Below are 17,971 nucleotides of genomic sequence, written 5' to 3'. Positions count from 1 at the left end.
ACAGCAATGCCCCTTGGTCTTAGCACCGCCAGAAGGGACCCTAGTACCTATGAGAAAATCCTAGGAGCAGTGGCTAATCCGAAAGAAAACGCCACGAACTGGAAATGCTTGTCCAGGAATGCAAACCTTAGGAACCAATGATGTTCCTTGTGGATAGGAATATGTAGATACGCATCCTTGAAATCCACCTTGGTCATGAATTGACCTTCCTGGATGGAAGGAAGAAGTGTTCGAATGGTTTCCATCTTGAACGATGGAACCTTGAGAAACTTGTTCAAGATCTTGAGATCTAAGATTGGTCTGAACGTTCCCTCTTTTTTGGGAACTATGAACAGATTGGAGTAGAACCCCATCCCTTGTTCTCCTAATGGAACAGGATGAATCACTCCCATTTTTAGCAGGTCTTCTACCCAATGTAAGAATGCCTGTCTTCTTATGTGGTCTGAAAACAACTGAGACCTGTGGAACCTCCCCCTTGGAGGAAGCCCCTTGAACTCCAGAGAATAACCTTGGGAGACTATTTCTAGCGCCCAAGGATCCAGAACATCTCTTGCCCAAGCCTGAGCGAAGAGAGAGAGTCTGCCCCCCACCAGATCCGGTCCCGGATCGGGGGCCCGCATTTCATGCTGTCTTGGTAGCAGTGGCAGGTTTCCTGGCCTGCTTTCCTTTGTTCCAGCCTTGCAAAGGTCTCCAGGCTGGATTGGCTTGAGAAGTATTACCTTCCTGCTTAGAGGACGTAGCCCTTGGGGCTGATCCTTTTCTGCGAAAGGGACGAAACTTAGGTTTATTTTTGGTCTTGAAAAGACCTATCCTGAGGAAGGGCGTGGCCCTTGCCCCCAGTGATATCAGAGATAATCTCTTTCAAGTCAGGGCCAAAGAGTGTTTTCCCCTTGAAAGGAATGTCAAGCAATTTGTTCTTGGAAGACGCATCCGCTGCCCAAGATTTTAACCAAAGCGCTCTGCGCCACAATAGCAAACCCAGAATTGTTTCGCCGCTAACCTAGCCAATTGCAAGGTGGCGTCTAGGGTGAAAGAATTAGCCAATTTAAGAGCACGAATTCTGTCCATAATCTCCTCATAAGAAGAAGAATTACTAATAATCGCCTTTCCTAGCTCATCAAACTAGAAACACGCGGCTGCAGTGACAGGGACAATGCATGCAATTGGTTGTAGAAGGGAACCTTGCTGAACAAACATCTTTTTTAGCAGACCTTCTAATTTTTTATCCATAGGATCTTGGAAAGCACAACTATCTTCTATGGGTATAGTGGCGCGCTTGTGTAGAGTAGAAACCGCCCCCTCGACCTTGGGGACTGTCTGCCATCAGTCCTTTCTGGGGTCGACTATAGGAAAACAATTTTATAAATATGGGGGGAGGTACTAAAGGTATACCGGGCCTGTCCCATTCTTTACTAACAATGTACGCCACCCGCTTGGATATAGGAAAAGCTTCGGGGGGCCCCGGGGCCTCTAAGAACTTTTCCATTTTACATAGTGGTTCTGGAATGACCAGATAATCACAATCATCCAAATTGGATAACACCTCCTTAAGCAGAGCGCGGAGATGTTCCAACTTAAATTTAAAAGTAATCACATCAGGTTCAGCTTGTTGAGAAATGTTTCCTGAATCTGAAATTTCTCCCTCAGACAAAACCTCCCTGGCCCCCTCAGACTGATGTAGGGGCCCTTCAGAAACCATATCATCAGCGTTCTCATGCTCTACAGAATTTTCTAAAACAGAGCAGTCGCGCTTTCGCTGATAAGTGGGCATATTGGCTAAAATGTTTTTGATAGAATTATCCATTACAGCCGTTAAATGTTGCATAGTAAGGAGTATTGGCGCACTAGATGTACTAGGGGCCTCCTGTATGGGCAAGACTGGTGTAGACGAAGGAGGGGATGATGCAGTACCATGCTTACTCCCCTCACTTGAGGAATCATCTTGGGCATCCTTTTTACTACATTTATTTATGACATAAAATACATATAGTTACATGAGAAGGAACCTTGGTTTCCCCACAGTCAGAACACAATCTATCTGGTAGTTCAGACATGATAAACAGGCATAAACTTGATAACAAAGCACAAAAAACGTTTTAAAATAAAACCGTTACTGTCACTTTAAATTTTAAACTAAACACACTTTATTACTGCAATTGCGAAAAAGTATGAAGGAATTGTTCAAAATTTACCAAAATTTCACCACAGTGTCTTAAAGCCTTAAAAGTATTGCACACCAAATTTGGAAGCTTTAACCCTTAAAATAACGGAACCGGAGCCGTTTTTATATTTAACCCCTTTACAGTCCCTGGAATCTGCTTTGCTGAGACCCAACCAAGCCCAAAGGGGAATACGATACCAAATGATGCCTTCAGAAAGACTTTTCTATGTATCAGAGCTCCACACACATGCAGCTGCATGCCATGCTGTCCTCAAAAACAAGTGCGCCATACCGGCGCGAAAATGAGGCTCTGACTATGATTAGGGAAAGCCCCTAAAGAATAAGGTGTCTAAAACAGTGCCTGCCGATATAATCATATCAAAATACCCAGAATAAATGATTCCTCAAGGCTAAATATGTGTTAATAATGAATCGATTTAGCCCAGAAAAAGTCTACAGTCTTAATAAGCCCTTGTGAAGCCCTTATTTACTATCTTAATAAACATGGCTTACCGGATCCCATAGGGAAAATGACAGCTTCCAGCATTACATCGTCTTGTTAGAATGTGTCATACCTCAAGCAGTAAGAGACTGCACACTGTTCCCCCAACTGAAGTTAATTGCTCTCAACAGTCCTGTGTGGAACAGCCATGGATTTTAGTTACGGTGCTAAAATCATTTTCCTCATACAAACAGAAATCTTCATCTCTTTTCTGTTTCTGAGTAAATAGTACATACCAGCACTATTTTAAAATAACAAACTCTTGATTGAATAATAAAAACTACAGTTAAACACTAAAAAACTCTAAGCCATCTCCGTGGAGATGTTGCCTGTACAACGGCAAAGAGAATGACTGGGGTAGGCGGAGCCTAGGAGGGATCATGTGACCAGCTTTGCTGGGCTCTTTGCCATTTCCTGTTGGGGAAGAGAATATCCCACAAGTAAGGATGACGCCGTGGACCGGACACACCTATGTTGGAGAAATGTATATTTGTGGACCTAAGAAGCAGTGACTAATAGCAACATATTAGATAAATATTTGCAAAGCTTGAATAATATCTGCATTAATAGATGTATACATGTTTGACATTTTTAACAACACTATTTCTCTCATTTCAGACCAACATCTGATGTTTCATGCATTCAAAAATTATTAGGAATGTGAAATATGCTGTGTTTGTATGAATATATGCAAGGATGTTAAATGCTATGATTCTGGGAGAGAGCAAATAACTGACAGTGTAATTGCTTATTAAAATAATCACTAGAAACATACTGATGTTTCATATTAAAATAATCAGGATGAATAGTATGACATGGTCCAATACACATGGAACATGTGACTTGTTGATGCTGGGAATTATATTATGTTGAATATAAACAATATAAGGAGATATTTGGAATGTAGCAAAAATGAATGGTAGGATTGTATTGCTGGTTGGCTGCTGCCCCCTAGGGGATTAAAACTGGTATGACAACCAAATGAATTATCTATTAGAACACATGCAAATCCAAATAGCCAATCAAATGTTTCAACTCTAAGGGCGGACTAGGGACAAGCTCCGTTAGGGCTAATCCAATACAAGCACTGTGGGCGTAACCAAAAAACTGTTTCTTTTGTCTGCTGATACTGGTGATTGAATAACTGGCTGCCATACTTGGGACACAATCACTTAAGCAAAAAGCTGAGACTAACTTCTTGATCTATGCGATAACTTCATATGAGGTGATCTGAAAATACTTGGAAAAGATTGAAATACTAAATTGGCTCATGTTGGTAATGTGTGAATTCTTTAATATGATATTTTAAAGCAAATACATTCATTATTGCTACAATCAAACTGCAGTTAATAGATTCAAGGGAGCACTTTGTATTTTAGCTTGCATTCATAGTACTGTGTAGTCTTAACTAGTAATTATTGCTAAATAATTTATTTACTAGACAGGGTTTTATACTCCAGATTTATAAGTCAGTTATTATAGTGAACTCTTTCAGAACCGTACATAAACTGGTTATTGTGATTATATCCCCTGGTAGTTATTAATTAAGCATAGTAAGTGGGTAATCCATATTGAGCATTGAACTAGAATTATTGGTTAATAACGGAAGATTCTGGTATTTCATTGTGGTGAGGTAATACAATTCAATTGTGAATAAGGTTAATTCTAAAGGTACATTTGGTTTGATGTGTAAAGAATATTGTAGGAGTTTAAACTTGTATAGTATTGATTCATATCAGGTTTTCTAGAAATATAATTCAATGTGTCTATAAATTTTAACTAATATAAAGAATTTAGGAATTTAAATTAATTTTATTGTTTTGTATATGCATTTTATTGGGGGTTTATTTTAAAGAATAATTATTAAATATATTGTATTATAACCCGGCCATATACTGACATAATGTAACCCTATTATCATTTTTTTCTTTGTTCTCTTGCTATCTTTATTTGAAAATGGCAGAAATCTAAGCTTAGGACCTGTCCCATTTTTGGTTCAGAACCCTGGGTAGTGTTTGCTTGTTGGTGGCTACACAGTGAATTTACCCAACAATCAGCAAGCGCTACCCAGGTGCTGAACTAGAAATGGACCAACTCCTAAGCTTAGATTCCTGATTTTTCAAATACAAATAGCAAAAGAACAAAGAAAAATTGATAATAAGAGTAAATTAGAAAGTTGCTTAAAAATACCTGCTCTATCTGAATCGTGAAAGAAAAAAAAAAAAAGATTTAATATCCCTTTAAGGTGGACAATACAACCATACAACTAGTGCAACCTTTTTTTGCTTGAAAAAAGATTTCCATAATGTAGAAAAATCATGTATGGCATTCCCAAAATATCAAAACCAGCTGGGTGGTTTGCTGCAGATATCCCAAAAAAATGTCAGTATAAATGATTCATTATTCACAGCACATCACTATGGGGTTCAGAGGACACAGCATAGAATTTCTGTTTTGTATTTTGATTCTATAAAATGAAATGGTATAGTTACACTAAATAAAGTTATATTTTCTCCTTACTGAAAGATTTGAGTGTTGAAGTGTATCTTGTACCTCCTGAAGGGTACAGATTTAGGTAAAATCTCTCTAATCTATCCAGCCTCCGATTTCAAACATGTTAAGGGATTTGTTCTGCCACAATTTGATTTCTTTTTTTAAAGGGAGGATTCAGTGAGTTCCAAATATTAAAAGACAAGTGTCTTTAAAATGCAGAAAAGGGCAACTTCAAGTATATCACAACATGTTCCTAGGGGTTTATTTATCATGAGATAAATGCCCTTATCAGTTTCACCACTAAATATGGGGAACAAATGTGCCCCACAATTTCCTATGAAATGCAGTCAGGTTTACATAATGTCTCCAGATTGATAAATCTAGCCCCCATTGTGCACTTTAAAGGAGCATGGAAGTCAAAATTAAACTTTCATGATTCAGATAAAAACAGAATTTATGCTTACCTGATAAATTACTTTCTCCAACGGTGTGTCCGGTCCACGGCGTCATCCTTACTTGTGGGAATATCTCTTCCCCAACAGGAAATGGCAAAGAGTCCCAGCAAAGCTGGCCATATAGTCCCTCCTAGGCTCCGCCCACCCCAGTCATTCGACCGACGGACAGGAGGAAAAATATAGGAGAAACCATATGGTACAGTGGTGACTGTAGTTAGAGAAAATAATTCATCAGACCTGATTAAAAAAACCAGGGCGGGCCGTGGACCGGACACACCGTTGGAGAAAGTAATTTATCAGGTAAGCATAAATTCTGTTTTCTCCAACATTGGTGTGTCCGGTCCACGGCGTCATCCTTACTTGTGGGAACCAATACCAAAGCTTTAGGACACGGATGAAGGGAGGGAGCAAATCAGGTTACCTAAACGGAAGGCACCACGGCTTGCAAAACTTTTCTCCCAAAAATAGCCTCCGAAGAAGCAAAAGTATCAAATTTGTAAAATTTGGCAAAAGTGTGCAGTGAAGACCAAGTCGCTGCCTTACATATCTGGTCAACAGAAGCCTTGTTCTTGAAGGCCCATGTGTAAGCCACAGCCCTAGTGGAGTGAGCCGTGATTCTTTCAGGAGGCTGCCGTCCCACAGTCTCGTAAGCCAATCGGATGATGCTTTTAAGCCAAAAGGAAAGAGAGGTAGAAGTTGCTTTTTGACCTCTCCTTTTACCAGAATAGACGACAAACAAAGAAGATGTTTGTCTGAAATCTTTTGTAGCCTCTAAATAGAATTTTAGAGCACGGACTACGTCCAAATTGTGTAACAAACGTAACAAACGTTCCTTCTTTGACACTGGATTCGGACATAAAGAAGTACAACTATCTCCTGGTTAATATTCTTGTTAGAAACAACCTTTGGAAGAAAACCAGGCTTAGTACGCAAGACCACCTTATCTGCATGGAACACCAGATAAGGCGGAGAACACTGCAAAGCATATAACTCTGAAACTCTTCTAGCAGAAGAAACTTTCCAAGATAGTAACTTAATATCTATGGAATGTAAAGGTTCAAACGGAACCCCTTGAAGAACTGAAAGAACTAGATTTAGACTCCAGGGAGGAGTCAAAGGTCTGCAAACAGGCTTGATCCTAACCAGAGCCTGAACAAATGCTTGAACATCTGGCACAGCTGCCAGTCTTTTATGTAGTAAGACAGATAAAGCAGAGATCTGTCCCTTTAGAGAACTTGCAGATAATCCTTTCTCCAAACCTTCTTGTAGAAAGGAGAGAATCTTAGGAATTTTTATCTTATTCCATGGGAACCCTTTGGATTCACACCAACAGATATATATTTTCCATATTTTATGGTAAATCTTTCTAGTTACTGGTTTTCTGGCCTGAACTAGAGTATCTATCACAGAATCTGAAAACCCACGCTTTGATAGGATCAAGCGTTCAATCTCCAAGCCGTCAGCTGGAGGGAGACCAGATTTGGATGTTCGAATGGACCCTGAACAAGAAGGTCCTGTCTCAAAGGTAGCTTCCATGGTGGAACCGATGACATATTCACCAGGTCTGCATACCAAGTCCTGCGTGGCCATGCAGGAGCTATCAAGATCACCGAGGCCCTCTCCTGTTTGATCCTGGCTACCAGCCTGGGAATGAGAGGAAACGGTGGAAATACATAAGCTAGGTTGAAGGTCCAAGGTGCTACTAGTGCATCTACTAGAGTCGCCTTGGGATCCCTGGATCTGGACCCGTAGCAAGGAACCTTGAAGTTCTGACGAGACGCCATCAGATCCATGTCTGGAATGCCCCATAATTGAATCAACTGGGCAAAAATCTCCGGGTGGAGTTCCCACTCCCCCGGATGGAATGTCTGACGACTCAGATAATCCGCCTCCCAGTTTTCCACTCCTGGGATGTGGATCGCAGATAGGTAGCAGGAGTGATCCTCCGCCCATTTTATGATTTTGGTCACTTCTCTCATCGCCAGGGAACTCCTTGTTCCCCCCTGATGGTTGATGTAAGCAACAGTCGTCATGTTGTCTGATTGGAATCTTATGAATCTGGCCTTTGCTAGTCGAGGCCAAGCCCTGAGAGTATTGAATATCGCTCTCAGTTCCAGAATGTTTATCGGGAGAAGAGACTCTTCCCGAGACCATAGACCCTGAGCTTTCAGGGAGTCCCAGACCGCGCCCCAGCCCACTAGACTGGCGTTGGTCGTGACGATGACCCACTCTGGCCTGCGGAAGCTCATTCCCTGGGACAGGTGATCCTGGGTTAGCCACTAACGGAGTGAGTCTCTGGTCTTCTGATCTACTTGAATCACTGGAGACAAGTCTGTATAGTCCCCATTCCACTGTTTGAGCATGCACAGTTGTAATGGTCTTAGATGAATTCGTGCAAAAGGAACTATGTCCATTGCTGCAACCATCAACCCTACTACTTCCATGCACTGCGCTATGGAAGGACGTGGAACAGAATGAAGAACTTGACAAGTGCTTAGAAGTTTTGATTTTCTGACCTCTGTCAGAAAAATCCTAATTTCTAAGGAATCTATAATTGTTCCCAAGAAGGGAACTCTTGTTGACGGAGACAGAGAACTTTTTTCTATGTTCACCTTCCATCCGTGTGATCTGAGAAAGGCTAGAACGATGTCTGTATGAGCCTTTGCTTTTGACAGGGACGACGCTTGTATTAGAATGTCGTCCAAGTATGGTACTACTGCAATGCCCCTCTGTCTTAGAACCGCTAGAAGGGACCCGAGTACCTTTGTGAAAATCCTTGGAGCAGTGGCTAACCCGAATGGGAGGGCCACAAACTGGTAATGTTTGTCCAGAAAGGCAAACCTTAGGAACTGATGATGTTCTTTGTGGATAGGAATATGTAGGTACGCATCCTTTAGATCCACGGTAGTCATAAATTGACCTTCCTGGATAGTGGGTAGAATCGTTCGAATGGTTTCCATCTTGAACGATGGTACCCTGAGAAATTTGTTTAAGATCTTCAAATCCAAAATCGGTCTGAAGGTTCCCTCTTTTTTGGGAACTACGAACAGATTTGAATAAAATCCCATTCCTTGTTCCTTTATTGGAACTGGGTGTATCACTCCCATCTTTAACAGGTCTTCTACACAATGTAAGAACGCCTGTCTCTTTATTTGGTTTAAGGATAAGTGAGACATGTGGAACCTTCCCCTTGGGGGTAGTTCCCTGAATTCCAGAAGATAACCCTGAGAAACTATTTCTAGTGCCCAGGGATCCTGAACATCTCTTGCCCAAGCCTGAGCAAAGAGAGAGAGTCTGCCCCCTACTAGATCCGGTCCCGGATCGGGGGCTACTCCTTCATGCTGTTTTGTTAGCAGCAGCAGGCTTCTTGGCCTGCTTACCCTTGTTCCAGCCTTGCATCGGTTTCCAGGCTGGTTTGGGTTGTGAGGCATTACCCTCTTGCTTAGAGGATGCAGAATTAGAGGCCGGTCCGTTCCTGAAATTGCGAAAGGAACGAAAATTAGACTTATTCTTAGCCTTGAAAGGCCTGTCTTGTGGAAGGGCGTGGCCCTTTCCCCCAGTGATGTCTGAGATAATCTCTTTCAATTCTGGTCCAAATAGAGTTTTACCTTTGAAAGGGATGTTAAGCAATTTTGTCTTGGATGATACATCCGCTGACCAAGACTTTAGCCAAAGCGCTCTGCGCGCCACAATTGCAAACCCTGAATTTTTCGCCGCTAATCTAGCTAATTGCAAAGCGGCATCTAAAATAAAAGAGTTAGCCAACTTAAGTGCGTGAACTCTGTCCATAACCTCCTCATATGTAGTCTCTCTACTGAGCGACTTTTCTAGTTCTTCGAACCAGAACCACGCTGCTGTAGTGACAGGAACAATGCACGAAATGGGTTGTAGAAGGTAACCTTGCTGTACAAAAATCTTTTTAAGCAAACCCTCCAATTTTTTATCCATAGGATCTTTGAAAGAACAACTATCCTCGATAGGAATAGTAGTGCGCTTGTTTAGAGTAGAAACTGCCCCCTCGACCTTAGGGACTGTCTGCCATAAGTCCTTTCTGGGGTCGACAATAGGAAATAATTTCTTAAATATAGGGGGGGGAACAAAAAGGTATGCCGGGCTTTTCCCACTCCTTATTTACTATGTCCGCCACCCGCTTGGGTATAGGAAAAGCGTCGGGGTGCACCGGAACCTCTAGGAACTTGTCCATCTTGCATAATTTCTCTGGAATGACCAAGTTGTCACAATCATCCAGAGTAGATAACACCTCCTTAAGCAGTGCGCGGAGATGTTCTAATTTAAATTTAAATGTCACAACATCAGGTTCAGCTTGTTGAGAAATTTTTCCTGAATCTGAAATTTCCCCATCTGACAAAACCTCCCTCATGGCCACTTCAGATTGGTGTGAGGGTATGACAGAACAATTATCATCAGCGCCCTCCTGCTCTTCAGTGTTTAAAACAGAGCAATCGCGCTTTCTCTGATATGTAGGCATTTTGGATAAAATATTTGCTATGGAGTTATCCATTACAGCCGTCAATTGTTGCATGGTAATAAGCATTGGCGCGCTAGATGTACTAGGGGCCTCCTGCGTGGGCAAAACTGGTGTAGACACAGTAGGAGATGATGTAGTATCATGTCTACTCCCCTCATCTGAGGAATCATCTTGGGCAATTTCATTATCTGTGGCAGTACTGTCCTTACTTTGTTTGGACGCTATGGCACAATTATCACACAAATTTAAATGGGGAGACACATTGGCTTTCATACATATAGAACATAGCTTATCCGAAGGCACATACATGTTAAACAGGCATAAACTTGTCAATAAAGCACAAAAACCGTTTTAAAACAAAACCGTTACTGTCTCTTTAAATTTTAAACAGAAACACTTTATTACTGAATATGTGAAAAAGTATGAAGGAATTGTTCAAAAATTGCCAAAATTTCACCACAGTGTCTTAAAGCATTAAGAGTATTGCACACTTGCACAATTTTCAGAGCTTTAACCCTTAAAATAACGGAACCGGAGCCGTTTACAATTTTAACCCCTATACAGTCCCAGCTATAGCCTTTGCTGCGACCTAACCAAGCCCAGAGGGGAATACGATACCAAATGACGCCTTCTAGAAACTTTTTCAGCTATTTTCAGATCCTCAAACATGCATCTGCATGTCTTGCTCTCAAAAACAACTGCGCAGTAATGGCGCGAAAATGAGGCTCAGCCTACAACTGGGAAGGCCCTCCCTGACTGGAAAAGGTGTCTAACATAGTGCCTGCCGTTAAAAAACGTTCCCCAAGTTTATAAATGTGAATTATCAGCATAAACATGTATAAAATGTCCAAATAAAGCAATCGATTTAGCCCAAAAAAGTGTCTACCAGTTTTATAGCCCATATTAAGCCCTTTATTCTGTTTGCTTGAAAGAAAATGGCTTACCGGTCCCCATGAGGGGAAATGACAGCCTTCCAGCATTACATGGTCTTGTTAGAAATATGTCTAGTCATACCTTAAGCAGAAAAGTCTGCTAACTGTTTCCCCCAACTGAAGTTACTTCATCTCAACAGTCCTATGTGGAAACAGCAATCGATTTTAGTTACTGTCTGCTAAAATCATCTACCTCTCACAAACAGAAATCCTCATCCTTTTCTGTTTCAGAGTAAATAGTACATACCAGCACTATTTTAAAATAACAAACGCTTGATAGAAGAATAAAAAACTACATTTAAACACCAAAAAACTCTTAACCATCTCCGTGGAGATGTTGCCTGTGCAACGGCAAAGAGAATGACTGGGGTGGGCGGAGCCTAGGAGGGACTATATGGCCAGCTTTGCTGGGACTCTTTGCCATTTCCTGTTGGGGAAGAGATATTCCCACAAGTAAGGATGACGCCGTGGACCGGACACACCAATGTTGGAGAAACATGTGACTTTAAGAGACTTTTCAATTTACCTCTACTATCAAGTTTACATAGTTCTCTCGATAGCTTTGTTAAAAAGCATCCTTTGTTGAAAAGCATACCTAGTTAGGTTCAGGAGCAGCTATGCACTTCTAGGAGCTAGCTGGTGATTGGTGGCTACACACATGTTTCTTGTCATTTGCTCACCAGATGTGGTCAACTGGGTCCCAGGGGTGCATCACTGCTCTAGAGACAAATTTAACTATGCATTTATTCTCTTTGCAGGGGTAAACACATTGTTACATGAAAGTAAAATAGCAATAATAAAATACTCTAACACATTCAACTTTTATGTCCCCGTAAAAGGGACATGAAACCCAAAATTTTTATTTCATGATTCAGATAGAGAATACAATTTTAAACAACTTTCAAATTTACTTCTATTATTTAATTTGCTTCCTTCTCTTGTTATTCTTTGCTGAAAGGTTTATCGAGGCAAGCTCAGGGGCAGCAGAGAACCTAGGTTCTAGCTGCTGATTGGTGGCTGCATATATATATATATATTGATTGTGATTGGCTCAACCATGTGTCCAGTTAGAAACCAGCAGTGCATTGCTGCTCCTTTAACAAATGATACCAAGAGAATGAAACAGATTCAATAATAGAAGTAAATTAGAAAGTTGTTTAAAATTATATTATATATATATATATATATATATATATATATATATATATATATATATATATATATGAATCATGAAAAAAATGTTTTGGGTTTCATGTCCCTTTAAGATCATGGGCTAAATAGGTGGAAGGACACTATCTTTAAAGGATTTGAAGGAAAAAATCTGCATATTATTTCCTAGAACTTTATATGAAACACAAGTAGCATCTTGGTTTTATTGAGACAATGTAGGCTGGATGGAGCTCATAGGCTCTGATAGGAGAAATGATTACCTGCATGCCTAAGTAATGGCCTTCCTTACCTGTTCCTCAGCCCAGTGCCATTTCCACAAGAACCACCAACCAAAGTCTGCAGAGAAGGCAAAGCGGAACGGCTCAGTTGCTGCCGACTAGGACCCCTTCTTCCACCGGGCATGACAAGGTGCCAGTCCAAGTCCAGAACCACCAGTCGGCTCCCCTTTGAAGCCTCAAATACAGCTTGCAAAACTTAGCCCTGAAAAAAAAAGGCACACAACACAGTTACCAACATGAGATTTATACTGCACGGTCAAAACAGGTGCTACCTAAAGGGACTTAAATGCCTTGGTTAAAATAAACTTTACTTCAAAAAAACAATAAAAACAGTTAGAAACTAAGAGCTGTTGTAGGTTCTCATTTGTGTGGAAATCACCTGGAACTTTATAGGGGCATAAAACCTCACATCTGAAATTAGCAAGCTCTCCTCTTTTAAATGAGGGTATCTTGGGGCTGTAAGTTGTCTGGGGGCTGAGATATGGGCTTACAAAACCCCCTCCCCCAAATGCAACTTTCAAAACAAGGGACTTCCTTGTTACCTGTGGTGTCATCATACACATATTTGGTGGCTTCATGGGGATTTCCCAGTGCAGCTGGCAAAGTGGAAGGGGACTGCATTGGTCCCCACGATCAGATAGGGAACTCCTTGTTCTCCACACTTTGGACCTAGTGAGGAGGATTACAATGTGTCATCCTCCACAGTGAATAAGTTTTTAAAGCCTGGAAAAATCTTGGTGCCACAATTTTCTTTGAAACAGCACTTTGTATCTGAAGATATGCAAAAAAACTAGACCTTCTGTTGAAATATAAAACGGAAGGCCTTTTAATTATATAGAAGCATACAAAAGTGTAAAGAGGGTCACAAGCCTAGCTAATGACCATATCTGCCAAAGCGGAGAGTTGACAGAACTGAACTGGCAAGAAGTGGTTGTTGTAGTGATTTGAATCTTATTGACCAACATCAAGACAAGGGAAGTATCAACATATACAATAAATATCCTGACAATCACTACAAACATTACTTTTGCTACCACCATTTATTTATAAAAGCACCATCAGCAACACTATGACATTTGGTGAATGACTACAGAGTAATATTCACAAAAATAAAATTGTACTCATTAATAAAGAGGTAGAGAGCATCGTCCGAGCTTCCATCTGGTTTACACCACTTTTATGTGAGTTGACCTACAGGACAGATGGGCTTGTCAGCTTACAAGCTAAAAGACATACAAGGGGAACAGCTTACAGAGAACATGAGAACTGGAACAAGAGACATGAGAAATTATTCATGTAGGTTATAGGTATTTCTTAACTGCTGTGTTTTCAAGATAGAAGCACTAAAGGCAAGTTTTATGAAGCAAGACAGATAATTCTACAGAATAAACGCAACTCTAACAAATTCCTAAAGCTAAGCAATTGAGAGATGAGAAGAAATAGATCTTGAGAACACAGCAGATAACCTAGAAAGCATTCTCATACAAATTAGCCTACACAGTGACATAACTTGATTGCTGTGTTATCTTGGAACATTCCCACACCCAAGATCTGAAACAGAATCACTTTTGGAGAATACAAGATAATTAATTATAGGTGGAAATGCCGACGCCAGTTACTTGTAGTAGCTTCAGTATTCACTTGTAATTTATCCCGACTACCTAAGAAACAACGTTTTAGAATATGCTATGCAGTTATGACTCTATAAAGCTAATGAAAAAGTCAATATTATGTCTAACCCCTGTACAGACCTTTTTAATGACAAATGAGAAGCTCATTTGTGCAAGAAAATCTATTTAAAACGAAGAACAGGGTTTGACAAATCTCTGGCGCCAACGTGACATTTCTACTAAAATTCTAAGTCTGGCTTTGAACTTTTGGATTCTTCTATAAATATCACTATATAAAATCATTCACTGGCTGTTAAAGAACTGTATATTTTGCTCCCCTGTAGAAGACCAGAATAGCCAATCAAATATATGCAGAAAAATTCTAGGAGTCCTGAGCTTATTACATGCTATGATACAGAGTTTCTGTAGTAGTAAATGCTGGGTAAGGATGACCATATTTATCCCCACTACGTTAACCCACTTATATAAAGTATGTAGTAAGCAATAATAATTTACAGATCTGGGTATAGTAGAAAGCTTTCAACAATTTGCTCCTAATTTATAGAAGCCAAATGTATACCAAGGTGCCAACGTGTTCAACAGACGGTATAAATACTATTAACTGGAACAGAATACAACTCCTACTTTTAAAAAGGAATGGAAGCAAAAATAGAACTTTCAAGATTCAGAAAAGTGTACAAGTTAAAAATAAAAAAAATGGAGCAACAATGCGCTACTGGGAGCTAGCTAGTGATTGGTGGCTAGACACTTTCTTCTTGTCATTGGCTCACCAGTTGCGTTCAACCAGTTACCAGTAATGCATTGCTGATCTGGAGCAGACTAAGGTTTCTCATATCAAAACCTTCACACAATATCTGTCAATGATACATTAGCTATTTGATTGTTAAAGGGGTCTCAGTGCCCTTATGAAGAAGTGATGGATTTTCCTTGCCTACCAACACACTAATTTCTCTTACAGAAGTACTCATCACATTAGGCAAAACAAGAAGTCTGCAGGAGTTCACTTGTTCAACCCCTTATAGAAAGTGAAACAATGTTTGTTGTATTCCCTCTTTGTACTATGTATATCCTGGTTTCTCAACAGCCGGGCCGTGGCCCAGTACCGGGCCGTGATAGCCCTGCTGGTGGGCCCTGACCTGTCATGCCCCCACTGCACACTCTTACCCCACTGCAAACCAGGTGCAGACTGAGACCAATCAAGGCCCCAGGAACACTGTCTCACACTGACCAAAATGTATTAAATGGTATGCAAATGTACATGGTAGCCTTCCTGCCCTGCCCCCAACAGGCCCCTCATCCTACAGAGCCAGGACCCCCAACATTAAGGGCCAGAGAAAGGGCACCCAACCTCCAGGGCCAGACCCCACACTCCATGGCCCTCACAGCGACAGACCCCTGCCAGGGCCCCCACTAAACCCACACTTATTTGCCCAGGTCCTATTTGCCTGGCTGATCAGCTCGCCCCTGCTGCTCACTATATATATATATATATATATATATATATATATATATATATATATATATATATATATATATATATATATATATATAAATAAATAAACTACTCGGCCCCGGACATGTCTAGCTAAAATTTACCGGGCCTTGAGGTCACTTTGGTTGAGAACCACTGATGTATATGATCACAAACTGATGGAGACCCATAACTTTAGAATTGTCTATGTGGCCACAATAGTTACATACAGAAAGCATGGCACTCTCTTGCAAGCAAAATGGAAGAGTTAGTTACAGCATTTGGCCAAATGGTTATAGGCCCAGGGCCCTGTCAAGTTTTCTTCCTCCCTGGGTCCCTTACCTACAGTTACACAGTGCATGCTCTCAATCAAACACACTGAGATACAAACAGGCCCTTGTGTTGTGTTAATAATTTTGTTTTGTAATTTTCCCTTTCGGCTTTGTACCCAGGCTTGTCTGGGGTTAACTCCCTAAAAGCTGTGCAGCTGGCTGTGAGTGCCAGAGAGCACCCAGGGCTGTGAATTTTGCAGGGTTATGGGATTTGTACCCAGACCAGTTTGCCAGTGCGGCCCACTCGCTCATTCATATCTACCCCTATTTGGCCACAGTAAAGAAGATAACAAACAACACTCAAAAGGCTTTTCAAGGGGTGTGTCCCGTCACTACAAAAAAACTGCTTTTAAAACATTTTCTATGAAGAATTTTTTGCATTGCAAATTTTTGTGATATATATATATATATATATATATATATATATATCACAATAATTTATATATATGTGGGTGTCAGTTTAATAAATAATAGAAAAAATATGAATTATTTTGCACGCCCAGGACACACTTTGAAAAATCCTCTTAAACGTTGTTTATCTTACTTCATCTGCTACAGCCAATTAGAGGAAAGCTATGAACAAGTTCTTGCACCGATCAGCCAATAACTGTGCAAGTATGTAGTAGTGTCAGTGTTCTGCATTGCACTGAACATACTCCAGCTTTACTCAAATTAAATTACAACAAAACCAGACAAAATAAATCATAAAAGTTAATTAAAAAGCTTTAGAATTATATACAGTATCTAACAAACTTAAGTGCACCCCTCACATTTTTGTAAATACAGGTGGCCCTCGTTTTACAACGGTTCAATTTACACCGTTTCAGAATAACAACCTTTTTTTCCAGTCATGTGACTGCTATTGAAAAACATTGAGAAGCAGTGCATTGATTAAAATAGCCAGTAGGTGGAGATGTCCGCTTGTGTTGCAGCAAAGGCAAGCAAGCTGAAATTAATCAGTTTAGCCAGACCTGAGCTATCGAACAGATTTCAAAGGAACAAGATCTTCCTGTCTATAAATCAGTCCAGATTCGAATGCACAGAAAGAACTGTTTGCAGAAAAATGCAAGTGAAGTCTGTGTTGTGTGATTATTTTATTAGGTTTATAATGCTGTTTAGCAAATGTTTTTGTTCATTTAACTTAGTTTAATTATATATTCTGTATTGTGTAATTATTTTATTAGGTTTATAATGCTGTTTAGCATTTAAAGTCTTCATTTCAAAGCTTTAAAAATAATGTTTTACGTGTTACTTATGACAATTTTGAGGGGGCCTGGAACCTAACTCCCTCACTTCCAATTGACTTACATTATAAACTGGGTTTCAATTTACAACAGTTTCGATTTACAACCATTCCTTCTGGAACCTAACCCCGGCGTAAAATGAGGGCTACCTGTATTTTATTATATCTTTTCATGTGACAACACTGAAGAAATTACACTTTGCTACAACGTAAAGTAGTGAGTGTACAGCCTGTATAACAGTGTAAATTTGCTGTCCCCTCAAAATAACTCAACACACAGCCATTAATGTCTAAACCGTTAGCAACAAAAGTTAGTGCACCCCTAAGTGGAAATGTCCAAATTGGGCCCAAAGTTTCAATATTTTGTGTGGCCACCATTATTTTCCAGCACTGCCTTAACCCTCTTGGGCATAGAGTTCACCAGAGCTTCACAGGTTGCCACTGGAGTCCTCTTCCACTCCTCCATGACGACATCACAGAGCTGGTGGATGTTAGAGACCTTGCGCTCCCCCACCTTCCATTTCAGGATGCCCCACAGATGCTCAATAGGGTTTAGGTCTGGAGACATGCTTGGCCAGTCCATCACCTTTACCCTCAGCTTCTTTAGCAAGGCAGTTGTCGTCTTGGAGGTGTATTTGGGGTCGTTATGTTGGAATACTGCCCTGTGGCCCAGTCTCCAAAGGGAGGGGATCATGCTCTGCTTCAGTATGTCACAGTACATGTTGGCATTCATGGTTCCCTCAATGAGCTGTAGCTCCCAGTGCCGTCAGCACTCATGCAGGCCCAGACCATGACACTCCCACCACCAAGCTTG

The 17,971-nt window shown here is 40.6% G+C and overlaps 1 protein-coding gene across 2 annotated transcripts in view; it reads right to left on the bottom strand.

Annotated features, from left to right (window-relative positions):
• Nucleotides 1–17,971, bottom strand: part of TMEM39A (transmembrane protein 39A) — a 224,362-nt gene that overhangs the window by 80,928 nt on the left and 125,463 nt on the right. For both annotated transcript variants that reach the window (XM_053705851.1, XM_053705852.1), the window contains exon 2: nucleotides 12,492–12,682. In XM_053705851.1, coding sequence (XP_053561826.1) covers nucleotides 12,492–12,604 — 113 coding nt within the window. In that variant the 5' untranslated portion in view covers nucleotides 12,605–12,682. The remainder of the gene's footprint in view (nucleotides 1–12,491; nucleotides 12,683–17,971) is intronic.

The sequence above is a fragment of the Bombina bombina genome, chromosome 3 (assembly GCF_027579735.1).
Source record: "Bombina bombina isolate aBomBom1 chromosome 3, aBomBom1.pri, whole genome shotgun sequence".
In the NCBI taxonomy this organism is placed as follows: Eukaryota; Metazoa; Chordata; class Amphibia; order Anura; family Bombinatoridae; genus Bombina; species Bombina bombina.
Note: the sequence above shows the minus strand (reverse complement) of the source record. Positions and strands in the feature narration are given on the sequence as shown.